This window comes from Malaclemys terrapin, chromosome 9, assembly GCF_027887155.1.
Source record: "Malaclemys terrapin pileata isolate rMalTer1 chromosome 9, rMalTer1.hap1, whole genome shotgun sequence".
Lineage (NCBI taxonomy): Eukaryota > Metazoa > Chordata > Testudines > Emydidae > Malaclemys > Malaclemys terrapin.
This window is the reverse complement of record NC_071513.1, coordinates 5,067,246-5,084,663: the sequence shown is the minus strand read 5'-3', so window position 1 is coordinate 5,084,663 and position 17,418 is coordinate 5,067,246. Positions and strand designations below refer to the sequence as shown.

The 17,418-nt window shown below is 42.8% G+C and overlaps 1 protein-coding gene across 1 annotated transcript in view; it reads right to left on the bottom strand.

The window, feature by feature from the left end:
* ADGRG4 (adhesion G protein-coupled receptor G4) overlaps positions 1-17,418 on the bottom strand; it is a 60,326-nt gene that overhangs the window by 7,668 nt on the left and 35,240 nt on the right. The window contains exons 10-16 of the mRNA XM_054039648.1: positions 16,525-16,690; positions 13,735-13,884; positions 12,249-12,371; positions 10,724-10,769; positions 7,690-7,793; positions 4,837-4,958; positions 1,111-1,379 (exon numbers count right to left, since the gene is read on the bottom strand). Of these exons, the coding sequence (XP_053895623.1) occupies positions 1,111-1,379; positions 4,837-4,958; positions 7,690-7,793; positions 10,724-10,769; positions 12,249-12,371; positions 13,735-13,884; positions 16,525-16,690 (980 nt within the window). The remainder of the gene's footprint in view (positions 1-1,110; positions 1,380-4,836; positions 4,959-7,689; positions 7,794-10,723; positions 10,770-12,248; positions 12,372-13,734; positions 13,885-16,524; positions 16,691-17,418) is intronic.

Below are 17,418 nucleotides of genomic sequence, written 5' to 3'. Positions count from 1 at the left end.
CTCCAGAAGGGATCCACTCTGCTAAAATAATAGCTCAGACACAACCCTTACTAATTATTAGAAACATCTTAGAATGGCAAAAGACAAATTTGTAGTAGCACCCTGTGTAACAGTCTAATGAGGTTGACATTTTTCAAACAGTACTTGTTCACAAATCTTCAGTGCCACTCCTTTCCTGTTTACCATGTTCCTTTCAGCTCCTGTTTTTGTTGTTTGCCAGAAGGATTGTTACAGACATCACCACTGCTAAGAGCTGTGCCTAAACAAGAGTTCTTGTAAGGCTAATAATCAGCGTAGTTGTGTGCAAAATCTAATGACGAGATGGTGATGTACATGTGGTATTTAAAAATAGTCACTAAGTTTAGCAACTATCCAGGCAGCTCAACAGAACTACAATCATTGCATCAAATTCTGCCCTTTTTTAATGCAAACCTGCTTGTTAGCCCCTTTCTGCCAGTCTTCCCTACTAATGGCTACATGATGCCTTTGGTGCCCAGTTGTTTGGAGGGACGGGGCCATGCTGCTGCCGGAGTCCCCCAAAAATATTCTGAGTGAGACCCAGCATTCACTCACAGGGCTCCCTGGAAGTGCATGTTGGAGTGGCAGCTACAGGACACTGTCCTGGGAGATGGAGAGAGTGATCCCCCTCTACCTGGCCACAGGATGGAGACGGGCCATGGTTCTGCCCCCATGCTGCCTTCATTCAGGCAGCTGGCATGCACAGAATCACTAGGACCCCTCATTGTGAGTGATCCCTGTGCAGGCACACAAGAGGTTGGGAAAGAAGCTCATTAAGTCCCCTCTCTCTTTGTATATCCATGGAGGGGTCCAATAACAGTCTTGCTCCAGCAAAGCAGGGCTGGGTGATGCCGACCCATGAAGATACTGCCTTGCAGGCACAGTACAGAGCCACATGGCCGTATGTGTGTGCAGAAAAGGAGCGGCAAGGACTATCTGCTACACTCCCATGTCCAGGAGTAGCTGTCAGCAGGACCTGTCTGGGCTAAGGAATCTTTCCTGTACGGGTGCAGTGCATTTTCACATGAGGAAAGCCTACATTAGAGCAGTATACCAAGCACAGATATCAAGAGAGACAAGCTGCTTACTTACCCCACCCAGCAATGCAGAATTTCAGTATATAGTTTGGAATGTACATACTGAAGACTTTGATGAAAGCAAAGTACATGTGAAGAGATTCCAGGCCCATCCATGTGAAGGCTGCAAGCAGAAAATAATGAAGGAACACAGCCACTGTGATACACAGGCCATGGTTGTTAAATGACGACAGCCAGGAATTGACCAGGAATACCAGGTTTAGCATCAGCAGTGCAGTGCAGAGATTTAGCAGGATTTTTGAAGGATAATCTCTGCGAAGCTTGCTAAAATAAAAGTGAAAAGAAATGAATTTTTCCAATATTGTCATTGTGCAGTTGCACTTGCTGCCAATTAATGAAAGGTTATCACATTTTGTTCTCTAGCAGGAGGTAATAAAAATGTGTATTCAATAGCCTAAGTGACTTATAACTAAGCTTCATAAAAACTTGTTTTTAATTAAAAACACTCCCCTAGTATCTAACATCAGGGCATACCCTACACACTAATTTATTCCAGTAACATAGAATTCAATTCCCTGCTGTTTCCATTCTGCAAAGGCTGAGAATATATATTATCCATGTTCCGGGGAGCATTCTACAATTGGCATGACTGCAGTGAGTGGAAAAGACAAAGAACTTCATTGTCTTACAGCCATAGCCCATGTTTTACTCAATACAATATTATTATTTGTATTATGATAGCACCTAAAGACCCCTCCTGAGATTAGAGCCACATTGCGCTGGCACTATAGAAACACAGAGTAAAAGACACACCTTGCCTCAAAGAATTTATAACTTAAACACAAGACAGACAAAGGATCGGAGAAGGACTGTGTAAATAGCTCTATTGTACAGATGGGGGAACTAAGCCACAGAGAGATTTAGTGACTTGCCCTGCCTGAGCTCCCTATTGTGTCCAGGTCTCCTGAGTCCTATTCCAGTGTCTTCAACACAACACCATCCTTCCTCTTCACAAATTTAAAAAGATTTACTTTTTAATCTTTCTATGGGGAAAGAACATGAACCTGTTTAGGTGGTTATGAGGAGTTACCACCTCTTACCATCCATCAAATAGTAAGTATATCCTGCATTGGCACTTTATTCCTTATAACTGTGAGCAGGTAAGAAGTACAAGACCAGATTTTCAGGTGTGTATGTATATTAAAGTGCACACAAAAATGCATGCTCTGTTATTGTGATTATGCACACCAAAAGAATATTTTCAAATGCTAAGCAAAGGATAGTTGTTTAGATGCTTAAATAGGTACTTCTGTGCACAAAAACACCTAGTTTGCAAGCAGTTATAGTAACTGCAACTGCATGTGCACTTTTCTGGTAATTTGGCCCATAGTGTCTAGTCCAGAAGTGTCAGCTCACCTTTTGTTTGAGAGGTTTACATATACAAACAAATGTACATTGAGGAGAATAAAATAGCAAAAACACAGTGAAGAGAAAAATCCACACATGGAAAGGAACTCCTTGAAACTGAAAGGATTGCAGACAGACTTTTAAATTAGAAAGACAAATAAAAAAATAATGAAAAAGCAAGAAGAAATGGAGGTCTAAAATCTACAATGCTACTATACAATTGTGACCTTTTTTTCAGTCTAAATTAATTCTTGTGGTTTTCTACATATGGAAAGAGCCTGGAATAACAATTGCTGAAGATCTATTGTGCACTAGCTCTCTAGTTAGTGGGGAATAGCTATTATGCTTTAAATTTACACACTAGCTATTTCACAGTAACTTCCCTATGAATCCCCATGTAGACAAACACTTCTTTCCAAAAGAGCCTCCTATAGTTCTCCATAACTTTGCTTCATCATCATTCAGTTGGTATTTTAGTTCATCAAAATACACAAAACATATGAGTATTTCTATTCCACCCCGTTGAATATCTTTTCAGCACTCTAAGGGTATGTCTACACTACCCGCCGAATGGGCGGGCAGCGATTGATCCAGCGGGGATTGATTGGGGCAATAAATCGACCCCTGAGTGCTCTCCTGTCAATTCCTGTACTCCAGCGCTGCAAGAGGCTCAGGCAGAGTCGACGGGGGAGTGGCAGTAGTGGACTCACCGCGGTGAAGACACCACGGTAAGTCGATCTAAGTACGTCGACTTCAGCTACGTTATTCACGTAGCTGAAGTTGCGTAACTTAGATCGATCCTCCTCCCCCCCCCGCGTAGATCAGGGCTAAGACACCGCAATGGCAGAGTGATCCCCCTTCCTGGCAGACCGGATACACATTTACACTCAGAGCCCTTTATGTTGCCCTTTGAGAATAAGGCCTCATCGTAAATCTGTCGGACCCCTCATGGAGGATAGCCATTGATGAACCTAGTAGCCAAGATGGTCGGGGATGCAACCCCATGCTCTGGATTTCCTTAGGCCTCTGACTGCCAGATGCTGGGACTGGATGACAGCGGATGGATCACTGATGATTGCCCTGTTCTGTTCATTCCTTTTGAAGCATCTGGCACTGGCCACTGTCAGAAGAGCGGACACAGTGCTAGATGGACCATTGTCTGACCCAGCATAGCCATTCTTACGTTCTCATAATCTCATTTTTTCAGGATAACATAAGGCCCTACATTATTGGAGACTTTTCCCATACATTTAAAAATCTGTATTGATCAAGGAAAATTATTTCTTTTATTCAGCTTTGTCAGTGCCTATCTCAGGCTGTAGGTGCTTACTGGCCTGTAATTTTCAAAAAGAAGTGGATTCCTATCTTACTTTGGAGTAAATGTGAGCTTCTACTCTGAGAAGTGTCTCTACAAATATCATTGTAGGATTCCATGACTATTGTATCTCAATGATTTCCAAATACTGGATATGTTTAGTTTAAAAATAAAGAGGAGGCTTTTCTAGTTGCAAGCCCTGCAAACTCTTCTGGGTTCTGGAAAATGCTATATTTTTTCCATGTCATGCACCATAACCAGCAGGCCAAATTAGATTCTTGGTTAATCTATGCAACCCTGTTGTCTTCAGATTAAGCCATCTGTAAAATCTGAGCAACTCACTGGAATTTAGCAAACAATTCTGTGGATGTTTCACAAAGTGAAGAATAACCCACTTACTCTCTTTTACCTGTGTTGGCATTACAGTGCAAACAAGGGTTACAAGTAGGAAAAACTTATATTTGTTATTCAAGTAAGAAGATATGACTCTAAATAACAGGTGCCATTTTTACCTGTCACTTTCAAGAGGAGATCTACATTTCAAGGCTGTGTTTAATAGGAACGATCTTTTATTTTCTGCCTCCTTTAACACTGCATATAAAGATTGGGACCACCATTGAACATACAAGATATTCTAGCCTCTTGCCATGATACCATATTCAGATGCAAGAACAATGACAGCATATTAGGAACACAAGAGTTGCCAAATTGGTTCAAACCAGTGGTTGAATACAGCCCATATCATATCTCCAAGAGTGGTCAGTACCAGATGTTCCAGAGCAAGGTGAAAGAAACACGGCAGTAGGCAGTTTTGGAATAACATGTTCATAGGGGAAATTGCTTCCTAATCTCCATTAGTTGGAAGTTGTCTTATGTTCTGAAGCATGAAGTTTTATATCACCACTTTTCCACTGTATGATATTCAAATCATCCTTTCATCATCTTCTTGTGTCTGATTGATCTAGCATCAGTGTTACTGAAAACTCCTGTAATGACTGTGGAGGTCATTATTGCTTCTGCATGGGGGGAAAAAACAATAAAAGAAAGGATTCAACTTACTCAAGAGTTAGGTGCATCACCAGCACTACCCCCAAGCAAAGGGCAGAGGCTCCACATCCTGCATAGGTTATCAGAGTTAATATGCGATGATTCACACCATCTGTCTCTCTCCGGGTTAAGTCCTAGTCAAAATATAAAGAATTCTGGTCATTATTCATAACTGGCCTACGTCATGCAGAAAAAATACAATTGCCTCCTACATTTTCACACTGGGGAAAGAGAGCAGTTTCTATTCATTTTTTTTCTAAATTTTTTTATTATTTTTACAAACGACTCATTTTAGAATGTAATGAAATACCAAAGACAGGGAAAATATCCAGTATTTAATTGCCAAGAAGTTGCAAAAGCATCATTCTCATTGCCCCTCAGACTTCAATGCAGCTTTTAAAGTAATACAGCAAAAAATATTTAATGGACACGCATTTTGTAGAAGAAACTCTCGTTTGTTAAAATGGGGGTTGCTGAAAGTGGGGGATGGAGACATATGCCAGATGCTTTGAAGTGTGGGAGGATTCACCAAGTTAAAAGTACTTTCAAGAGCCAGGCTGTGAAAAACACTCAGTAAAATGGGCCTCACTCCCATATATTAGTTCCCAATGATGTTTATGACATGAATCTTGTTGCCTGCCATAACCTGCTGCTATATGCTTTATATGTGACTTTTGAACCAAGCAAGAGTAATTTGTTTTCTTTTGTACTGAGAAGTGTAGACATCATGCAGTCAAAACAGTTCCTACAGTGTCTGTAACCGGAATGGCAATGGACAACAGTGAGTTTACAATTTGGTTCAGTCCGACTTATTTTATTTAGAACAGGGATTGGCAACCTTTGGCACGTGGCCCACCAGGGTAAGCACTCTGGCAGGCCGGGCCGGTTTGTTTACCTTCCGCATCTGCAGGTTTGACCGATCGCAGCTCCCACTGGCCCCGGTTCGCTGCTCCAGGCTAATGGGGGTGGCAGGAAGCGGCGCGGGCCAAGGGATGTGCTGGCGGCCGCTTCCCGCAGCCCCCATTGGCCTGGAGCAGCGAACCGCGGCCAATGGGAGCCGCGATCAGCCGAACCTGCGGACGCGGCAGGTAAACAAACCAGCCCGGCCCGCCAGGGTGCTTACCCTGGCAGGCCTTGTGCCAAAGGTTGCCAATCCCTGATTTAGAAATACAACAAGCTGCATGAAATCTACAACATTCAAATTTCCTTCTTGTAGAAGTAACATTTTTACTACCAGAGAGGGCTCTTGCATCTATATTTGAGGAGAGTAATGATGACCTCTAGGGGCCAGTTAGTTTAATCACAGGTGTGTATTTGCAAAAAGAAGAACAGGAGTACTTGTGGCACCTTAGAGACTAACAAATTTATTAGAGCATAAGCTTTCGTGGACTACAGCCCACTTCTTCGGATGCATATAGAATGGAACATATATTGAGGAGATATATATACACACATACAGAGAGCATAAACAGGTGGGAGTTGTCTTACCAACTCTGAGAGGCCAATTAATTAAGAGAAAAAAAACTTTTGAAGTGATAATCAAGCTAGCCGAGTACAGACAGTTTGATAAGAAGTGTGAGAGTACTTACAAGGGGAGATAGAGTCAATGTTTGTAATGGCTCAGCCATTCCCAGTCCTTATTCAAACTGAATAAGGACTGGGAATGGCTGAGCCATTACAAACATTGACTCTATCTCCCCTTGTAAGTACTCTCACACTTCTTATCAAACTGTCTGTACTCGGCTAGCTTGATTATCACTTCAAAAGTTTTTTTTCTCTTAATTAATTGGCCTCTCAGAGTTGGTAAGACAACTCCCACCTGTTTATGCTCTCTGTATGTGTGTATATATATCTCCTCAATATATGTTCCATTCTATATGCATCCGAAGAAGTGGGCTGTAGTCCACGAAAGCTTATGCTCTAATAAATTTGTTAGTCTCTAAGGTGCCACAAGTACTCCTGTTCTTCTTTTTGCGGATACAGACTAACACGGCTGTTACTCTGAAAGGTGTGTATTTGTGTTTACATTGCACATACCAAAGGGAAATGGACCACGTGTTTTCCCCCATGCAGGTTCTCCTATGTCAGGGTGAGGATATTCTGCTAGTATCTGCTGCCTAGTTTATTCAGAATTCCCCAATCACTTCGCTTTTTGTTGCAACCATTTTCAGTCCTTCATTTGTACATGGTCTGTTTTGATATTAAGGTTTTTGGGGCAGGAACTTTGTTAAAATACTTAACACACTTTTGGTGCTATGTAAATAATAGATGATAATGCTGATACATTTTTAGATTAAGAGAGTTTCATTAGTGACATTCTCAGGGAAACTGAACACCATTAGTTGCTGTTGGCAGCTAACTAACATTACCATACAACCCAATACAACAGCTAATTCAGTAATATTCATTAGGGAAAATTGTAAAGATGCAATGAAAGCTAAGATGCAATGACAACTGCTGTGAAATGAATTTGTACTGAGTGTGCAATTGGACTTCAGTTTCTTTTTTAATTTAAAAATTACTTTTATTTGCTTTCTTTATTAGTACACCTCTACCCCGATATAATGCTGTCCTTGGAGCCAAAAAAATCTTACTGCGTTATAGGTGAAACCGCGTTATATCGAACTTGCTTTGATCCGCTGGAGTGCGAAGTCCCCCCCCCCCCCCGAGCACTGCTTTACTGCGTTATATCCAAATTCGTGTTATATTGGGTCGCGTTATATCGGGGTAGAGGTGTATTACTTCCAGCAAAATACAGTTTGCTCTCTAAAAGCTAATTTGAAACGAAGATGTCTCCCACAAGTCCAGTGATGACTTGGTGTAGTGCCATCAGTGTCTTCCGGAGATGATTCATGGAGTACTTACCAGCAACACTCCAAAATGGGTAAGATGGTTACAATGACAGATTGTGTAATACATATTTCTGTGTTTCACTTCACACCCTGATGTATTCCAGCCACCCAGTCCATCTGTACAATACAGAAAGGGATTTTTAACTAGTTAGTCATATCCAGTAATTTATAGCTCTGAAAAATGCAGGAGGTGTGATTATGAGCTCAAGTTAGTACAGATCGCAGGGTCAGCTAACAGCACACATGGATGATGAGATTTCACACAAGAACACATGTTTGAGTTGCTGTTGGAGATTAGAATCTCTAAACTTGTACGGCTGAAACTTGGGGAATGAAGAAATATTTCTAGTACTACATATTTATAGTGAGAGAGAGAGAGGTTGGCTAGATTACATCTAAGGAGGTAGGGACACGGTAAGTATTTGAAAGGTGGGGAGGAACAGTTTAGGTCAGGGGAGTCAAACATTCTCCTTGGAGACCAGATCTCTCCTGGTGTGACTTATTTATAACTATTTATGTGGCTGGTATCACATATTCAGAATCTAAACTATCAGTTAAAAGAAGAAGAAATTTCTAGCATTAGCTCCCAAATGCGAGCTGATTGTAAATCAGTACACCGGTGTCTTCCTGAATCTGCAGAAAGTGTGGGCCAAATTCCATGCTCAGCTACACTAGAATGACACCATTAACTTAATGGGGTAACTCTGAGAAGAATGTTGATCTTTCATTGCAAAACCATGATATGTAAAGCTTCTTAGGGGGAAAGAAGTGATCTCCCCTTTATTTGCCCCCCCCCTTTCAAGGGCCCTATTTTGGACCAGCCTACCCTTCCAGATAGAGATGAATGGCTGAAGGGGCTCACTGGAGACTGACATGAAGCAACCCCTCCCCCTTCTGAAGCATTTTGGAGCTCTTTTAGTATTGTTTGCAGTACAAGGTTATGTCTACACTAGCACTTTTGTTGGTCGGGTATGAAAAAACCACCCCCCTGACTGACAGAAGCTTCACTGACAAGGTGTGGACACTGGCTGGTGTGGACAACCTACAGCCACTCGTTGGGAGGAGAGCTCTCTCCTTTCGGCATAGCCAGCTACATAAGAGACCTTACGGCGACACAGGTCCGGTGTAGACATAGCTAGGGTGACTAGATTGCAGCTGTGAAAAAACGGGATGGGAGGTGGGGGGTAATAGGTGCCTATATAAGAAAAAGTCCCAAAAAACAGGACTGTCCCTTTAAAAATGGGACATCTGGTCACCCTAGACATAGCCTAACTCTAATTTTTTGTTAGCTCCATCCTGACACACTCAATAGATTTAAGTACATCGACAGTGATTTTCTGCCATTTCTAACCAGGAGATCAGCTAGCCCTTCCCGTGAGCATTTCATGAGTTTGGGGAGGGAAGTACTTTTGTTACTGGGAGCTGTTTTATCTTACCAGAAAGTATTAGTTATACTGCTGGTCCACATTAAAATCAGAACACAAATAAGATGGGCCAACCCCAAATCCTGGATCCTGTCACCCATGAATTCTGAGAACTTTCAGATTTGAACCCTGATCCAAATTCCATGACAGGCCCCTTTATTTATAATGGGCCAAACCAAAACCTTGGATCCAGACACTCCTGCAAATTCAGAATCCTAATCCAAATTTTGTGGTTTGAGCCTACGCCAGCTCTGATTCTCCACTGACCCTAGTATTATACCTGTGTAGCTGCATTGCAGTCAACAGTTACTCCTGATTTGCACCAGTGCAGAATTAGCCCCAACATGAATACTCAGCAACCTTCGGTAGCATTTTCAATAAGGATAACCTGTCCAACCCCATTCCTGTTTAATGAGCTAGAGCAATGAACAGCACCTCCTTATGCTAACCATACTCCACTGAATGAGTCCTGGTCACTTGCATGTCCCAGGTGAAGATGATTATAATAATACTGTGTGTGTCTAAAGCACTTTCTAGCTGAATATCTTATTGTTCCTTAACAACCATTAATGAATTAGGTCTCACAACACTACTGTGAGGGAGGAAATTGTTATCCCCATTTTACAAGTGGATGAGTGTCAGAATCAGGAACAGAAAACCCAGGTCTGTTGGTCTTATGCATTTATAATACAGTGATTACTACAGTATCTATATCCTGACTCCCAATCTTGTGCCTAGCCTGCCCAGAGGGGGTTTATTATTCATGTCTGCTCATCATACCTACTTATTAAACATTTGAAGCTTAAATTGATCAAATCAATGTTATTCTTAAGTAAATTTAGTTTTAGATTTACTTTTACTCTGCTTTTAGCTTAGTTTTACTTTTCACCATTTGTGTTGATGCCTCATTACAAGTACTGCTAGATGACCACCCCTCAGTTATAACACTGACTATATTGGTTGTCATAGAATGGCTGGCCCCTTGAGGGAAGATGGAACCCAGCCCATCTGTGACAAGCATAACCTGTCTCCCCAGGTGCAGAAAATGGGTAACATAACTCAATTAGGCCTCTGATAAAGGAGAGGATTGGGTAAAAAGAGTCCGGAAAAGGCAGATGCCTGTCACAGTCCCTCGGGAAGGGAGTTACTGAAAGAAGCTGCTGGGGAAAAGAAGTCTATGAACCACAGTCCCAGGAAGGGACTAGGTTTGAGTGGTGAGTTATGGACTGGGGAGGCCAGAACATAAAGCCACAGTCCTAGGAAGGTGGACTGTGCAAGCCTCACCCTGAGGGGTGTGCAGAAGTGAATGTTTGTGAATGCTAAATGGTATTGAATAAGTTAGACCCTAGAAGAGGAGAAACTATTGTTTCAAAGAGTTTGGCTGTGATTGGATTATTCTTGGGGAACTCAGAGAAACTGAGGAAGCGTGTCTGTGGGCCACGCCAGGCCATGAGACCTGGGATGGCATGTGCCCACTGGTGTAGACTTCAGTAAGAAGCACCTATCCTGGATGCATTTGACCTGAACTACAGACATCAGCATTTGTGACGCCACATTAGGTAGCCAAGGGCATCATCAGGATGGTGATGGCTAAAATATGGCGCCCTTGTAAATAGTACTTACTGTTCTTCATAAAGTCCCAAAACACACAGTGCTCTGTAGATTTGTCCTGAAAGAAAGGAAAATGAGTGCTGTGACATTGCTGTACACTCCCTTTAATGTCTGCTCTTTAACTCTGACTATATGAGAAGTGATCAATCCTAATTTGTTTTCCACTCTGAGGGGCAAAAACTGGGTTTGGCAAAGACTTCTGCTTGGTTCAACAACAGCTACATGGCCAGTTGGAGTGCAAGCTTCCTCCATGTTGCCCTGTTAATGTGTCTCAAGTCTGACTTAAGTATCCCATCTAGAAATAGAAGTGGAGTTCAGTCTGTTCTCATTCACACCTGGGTCTCTGCTGAGACCATGAGCAAAGTTACCAAATGTGCAGGTGGTTTTTGGGATGTGGAAACTCCTGTCCAATGAGAGCTGGACTTAAGAGTACCAGCAATTTCACATGTGCCATCCAAAAGCTCTCAGGTGGTAACAACTTTTACTGCCTACCTGGGCTAGATTAGAAAGGGGCATCCTAGAGATCAGTGGTTTTCCCATTACTAGTTTCCTAGATCATCCCAACCTCCCATCAGTATGTTTATCTTATTCTGTAAGAGTTAGGCTATGTCTACACTAGGGACCTTACAGCGGCACAACAGGACCTGGACCAGTAGACCAGCTTGGTCACGCACTTGCTGTGGCAGGTCACCTACCTATTCTGTGTCTCAGCTTTCCATCTGTCAAGTGATGGGAAGTGTCAAGTACCCACCCACCCTTGGGAAGTCCATGGAGAGGTATGGATGGAAAGCGCAATGTAAGTATTACATAATATTACCAAAGCTTTGTGCAGAAGGAGGGGGTGAATTTCACCCTAAATGTTAATATGCAGTATTTCTAGGTAGAGCCTGAAGGATGTAAGAAGAAACAAAGTGCTTTCCTCTGTCTTTCTGCCCTTCCAATACTCCAAAAAGTTGTTTCTGATTAATACGATCGGCAATAAAAAGCAGGCTCCTCTCTGAAACTGTGTGTGTTTTCATGTGCTCTTTGTAACAAAAGGACACAACAAAATTTTAGCCAAGGGCCTAATAATTGAAAAGTACAATCAGTATACTGTGGGCCACTTCTTGCACTTCTGCAGATCAAGTCTTATTTCTGCATGCCAGCACCCAGACTGGGTGTAGCATTTTTGTGTTTGTGTTGCTGTTCCTTTGCACTAAGTGCTGAATTATAGTTTCTTAATCTCAATTAATAGGCATTGGGGGGGGGGCGTGAATCAACTTGTGTTGATTTCCCTGAAATCAAGGTAAAAGAGGGAGTGCCCCTTTCTGCCAGCTAGAGATTTGTGAAGGGAATACATGCTTAGGTAACTTGTGTGAATTAAACAGACAGCCTGAAATCTGTTTGAACTGTTAGTCTTGCCGTTGACCTGCAAAGATTAGTTCAGTAGGAAGAACGTTTCAAGTGGACAACAAGACAGGTAATCCTATTTTAAGGATGAACAGAGATGAAATTGATTTTAATTGAAGAGGCCTGTGATTAAATAAAAATGCCGTACCCTATTTGGTTTTATATGCTGTAGGATAATATTCACCGGCTCACTGAGGTGGTGAATTGATACATTTTCAATGCTGGCACTCACAACATAGGTGTTCAACCTTTTATCCCCGAGACTGTTATCCTGTAATGGAAATGTACAGAAAATAAGAGTTTGGGTTATTCAGGTTACTGGGATTCCAACTGTTTGCTGTCTGGTTTGTTTGAAAATTGTTTATTAGAATCGATGAGAGAAACACCTTGGAATGCCTGATTTAATTCAGATTCCCACTATTTATTTAGGAAATGTAGTTAGTGGGAAATTCAGAGACAAACTCTCTCCTAATTAGCAAAGGTGAAATATAGCTGCAACCACCTGGACTGGACCAGGAGAGTTTCACAACCATTTCCCTACAACAAGGCAGTCAGTGGCATACAAGGCCGGCTCCAGGCACCAGCGCAGCAAGCAGGTGTTTGGGGCGGCCCAGGGAAGGGGGCGGCGCGTCCAGGTCTTCGGCGGCGGATCCATCAGTCCCTCTCAGAGAGAAGGACCAGCCGCCGAATTGCCGCCAAAGAATGAAGTGGCACGGTAGAGCAGCCGCCGAAGTGCCGCCGATCGCGGATTTTTTTTTTTTTTTTCCTCTCTTCGCCGCTTGGGGCGGCAAAAAAGCTGGAGCCGGCCCTGGAGGCATATGACTTAAAATGTTAGGCATGAAGCCCAGCACATTGTGAGCCCTTCAAGGCAGAGACCATGCCGCCTTGTATGTGCAGAGGCAATACTTTGTACACTGAGTGCTACCATAATATAAATAAATAAAATCTATCAAGGCTTTTCTAGTGTGCCCATCTTTATAGTATCTGGACTGCAACAAAATTCCAAAAAGCAACAGAACAGTCTGCAAGACTGCATAGCATTGTTGCTATTATTTTTAATGATAATTTGACAGGTATTATGCATGTTCCGTAAGAAACAGTAAATTATACTGAAGAAGAGAGATTAGGTTGTGTTCTGATTAGTTTGTGAAATAAAAGAGTTGGGATAACGCCAAATAGGCAAGATGAAAATTACTCAAATCTCTGTAGACAATGATCAGAGAAGCCTAGAAACACAGAAGACCAGTTAGGCCCTCCAGTATGCTCCCCACAGATGCAAGGTTGCACCTTACCCCACATTTATTAGTGCAGGGTCCACTCTAGTTTTAATTGTGCCCAGCAATGCAGCTTCCTCTAGCTCAGGGGTTGGCAATGTTTGGCACGCGGCTCGCCAGGGTAAGCACCCTGGCGGGCCGGGCCAGTTTATTTACCTGCTGACACGGCAGGTTCGGCCGATTGCGGCCCCCACTCGCCGCGGTTCGTCGTCCCGGGCCAGTGGGGGCGGCGAGAAGCCACGGCCAGCACATCACTTGCCCGTGCCGCTTCTTGCCGCCAGGATCCTTTCCCTGCACAGTTTAGGAGGAGCAGTTTATCTAAATGCTATTAGGCTAGTGTTGGCTAATGACAATATTTACCACAAAGAATGAAGTTATTCCAAAAAAATTAAACTGAATCTTTGAATGATGTTCTGGATCTAAAGATTGGCTCCCCAAGTAGTTCCTCAGCGATCTTGGCAAAAACACAGCAGCACAGGCCTTTTTAAAAGGTTCTTCACGTATATCAATCTGTATGAAAGAGAGAAAATGCTCAGAGATATGTCTGTCCCCGGCCTAATACACGGTAATATCCCTACGCACTGGCTTGTGGGGGGTTTGTTTGGTTTTTTTTTGGTTAGTAGTTTTTTTGGGGTGGGGAGAATTTTCCTTTCAATTTGTTTTCTTTGTGAGCATTTTATTCAGTCTGGGAAAAAAATGTGTCCCTGCAATCAAAGATAAAGGTGAAGAGCTGTTTCCTTCCTGTATCCCACCCAATAGTGGGATTGGGTCAATAACAGACATAGAATGAGAATGTTTTACAAACACAGGGCCATCATGAAGGGGTATTCAAACCTCCCACTGGTTATCCTGGATTAACAGAAGCCTCAGCCCAATTAGGCTGCTGGCTGGCACCTGGAGGGGTGATAGGCCTATCTGATCACACCCAGCTGGGTCTTGATAAAGGCAGGAGCATAGGGTAATAGGGGAAGGGCAAGTTGGAGACCCAGGCGACAGGTAGCTGGGTGTTTCCTCTTGTGGGCTAAAGCCAGAACTGGAGGGTCCAAAGCTAGAAGGGAGGCTGGGGGTAGTGAAACCTTTGGCCAAACATAAATTTTCCTGAAAGCGGTGATGCCAAAGGGTGTTTGGACTGAAATATGAGGGGCAATAGAGAAGAGCACTGTAGTTATTCCATGGGTACCAGAAAATGGCATTTCCTGGAAGATGTGGGAGTGGGTCAAGCTCCCGGGGTTGACCCTTACACAAGGGCAGGGACTAGACCTCTTGGGAGCAACCTTGGAAGGTGTTGCTTGTTACAAAGAGCCTAGGGAGAGGCTGGGGGAAAGGTCTGAGGAAGGACTATTGGTGGGAAGGAGTCCAGAGAGGCAACAGCAGGAAGTCTGATAACCAAAGTCTGTTTCATTTGTCCAAGGTCTCTGGACTGGAACCCGCTGTAGAGGCTGGGCCTCTGTTCCCCTGCCAGCTACTGGGAAGGTTGTGTGATTCCTCTCAATGGAAGGAGGATAAGGATAATTCAGAGTCCAGAGGGAGGGTTGTAAGGACCAATGGATCCACTTGACACAAGGTCCTGGAATTATTTGTTGGACTTACTTTCTGTTACCCTGAAAGGGGTGGAATGAAAACATGACCTGACTGAGTGTGAGAAGAGGTGGAACACCACAGGTGCTAAAGATGGAGTTTCTGCTGTGCCAAGAGGAGGCATGCCTGTGGTGAGTGAACACTTCTACAGCCATATGCTCTTAACTATGCAGGAGCGGGGAGCACAAATGCAGCAGTTCCAGGCAAAATAGGTCACCAGTGCTATGCAGGAACATGTGCATCAAGACCAGTCTCTGTCACCCTGTAAAATGATGGATGGTTTCACCAGCCAGGGAGGAACTCCAAGCATTAGTCCCAATAAGACCTCTTCATTGGGACTTGTTTTATTATCCACAAAACAAAAGCAAGCTAATTGAAAATCATTCAGCATTAATCATCAGAAGTGTTTCCCTGCTCCAGCCAGCCATGGAGAGTATACACGTTTCTCCTTGGTTCCCCTTCCTCTTATACTCTGCCCCAAACAGCTATGTGACTAGCTGGGAACCTCTTAATTCTTTACAGCCTGTCACACCTTTACCTTGTCACATACTTCCCTACAGGACAGTTAACGATAGATCTCAAAGGGTTTAGAGTTTGAATACATATAAGGCTTATCTGAACTATCCTCTTTGCTCTGCTTTTCTAACACAATTTCTGATTCTGTCTCTAACTGCAAGTGAAGTAAATTCTCCAGGCACTTCAGAACCTCAAATTTTCTGAGTATGATTCTACAAAGAGTGAAGAGTCTGATGTACACAAGGTTTTAGGGTGGGGCTGTTAGTGCTTGAGATCTAAAAGATGAAAAGTGCTATGCAGTATCAGATCTAGGCATTGTTTATTATTTTTCCCCAGGCCAATTTGCCCATCACTTTCATGGACTGGAAACAAAATCCAAAGGAAGAAAAATTCTTTTAAGAATTAGTTAAAAATATAGGCGGGACAATGGGAGGTGTTTGGATGTGAATCTGGATTCAGTTTAGGCTGTAGTTTGGGCTTCATGTAGAGCCAGGGCTGGTTTTGTGATTGGATTTCACCTTTGAAATCTTGAAAGGTGTTTTTGTGGTAGGTTTTTTGTGTCTCTAAAAGGCAAAAATGTCATTATCAACTGATTAAATAAGATTCCTAGAACTTTGAACCGTGGAAATGTTGTTCTTGTAGTATTTCTGACCTATCTCAACTGGAACCATTAAACAGAACTCTCCCAGTATGGAATCCGTCCTAGGACCAAAGCCAAAGGGCAGACTTTGAATTTGAACTGGAAAGGGATCCGATTTGATATTCAGGTGTAGTCCCATCTCTAGATAAAACGTAACTATTTTTCTAGTCACTACATCACATTAAGGAAAAGAGGTTTTGGGGGGATGGTGGAGAGAATGGGATTGTGGCAGGAACTCTAAACCAGTACTTTCTTTGATCAATTCACAGAAATATGGACTAGATCCTCCATATGTGTTGACTTCATTAATTAAGCCAAATTACACTAGTTGAGGATTGGTGTCTGATTGCAGGTAGGTTTGCTCATGTCTCTTCACTCCATCATCCAAAATCCATAAGCTAAAGCTTTCATCTCACCGTGGGATCAATGCCTTTCTTGTAGGAGGTAACACCAAAGGCTGTTCCTTGGAAACCACGGGGATCTGGACGTATCACGGCCAAAGCCAATACAGCCAACACAATTGATTCATTTCTCCCAGTATAAGGCATCTTGAAACCGATCTCTTCAGTTGTCCTTAAGATTCTTTATAAAGTAAAACAACAAGAAAGAGACATCTTGAAATTTTCTATTACCATGACATTTCTGATTATCAGAAATATAGACTAAACTCTCTGTCTCCTTGCTGACTGTGTGGCAGGCATGAACATTCAATGGAAAAGACCAAAACCTGCAGTTTCCATTCAAGCAAAATGCCCATTGAAATCAGTGGTAGCTTTGTCTGAGTAAGGATTGTAGGCTCAGACCTACAATCAACAGCATCACCCTATTACAGCATTGTATTGGCAATGTTTATGATTATTAAAGAAAATAAAGCCAGCTCAATTTCTCATTTGGGAGACCTGAGGCCAAAGTACATGCCATTTATCTTCCTCGCCTTGGGAGAGATGTGTCAACCAATAGGAATCTGTAGAGTGGGAAAATGTATGTTAAGACTGCAATGGTTGTTGATGGAAATCTTAATATTTCTATTTGAGCTGATCCTGATTTCCCAGTTGCCATTGGGAGAGAACCTGCTTGACGTGTACTTTGTCAGGACAAGTGAACGAGGGTCCACAATAGGATTCCTTCAGATTATGGACTGCCCAGAGCTGTGAAGCCTGGAGTTCCCTTTGAACTTCACCAAAATATCTCGAGCCAAGATTTCAATCCAGGGCCATCCCTGGGTTAAGGGGTGATTTGGTCAGTCTAGAAGTACCTACATGGGGAACAAAACTTTAATGAGCTCTTCAGTCTAGCAGACAAAGGCATAA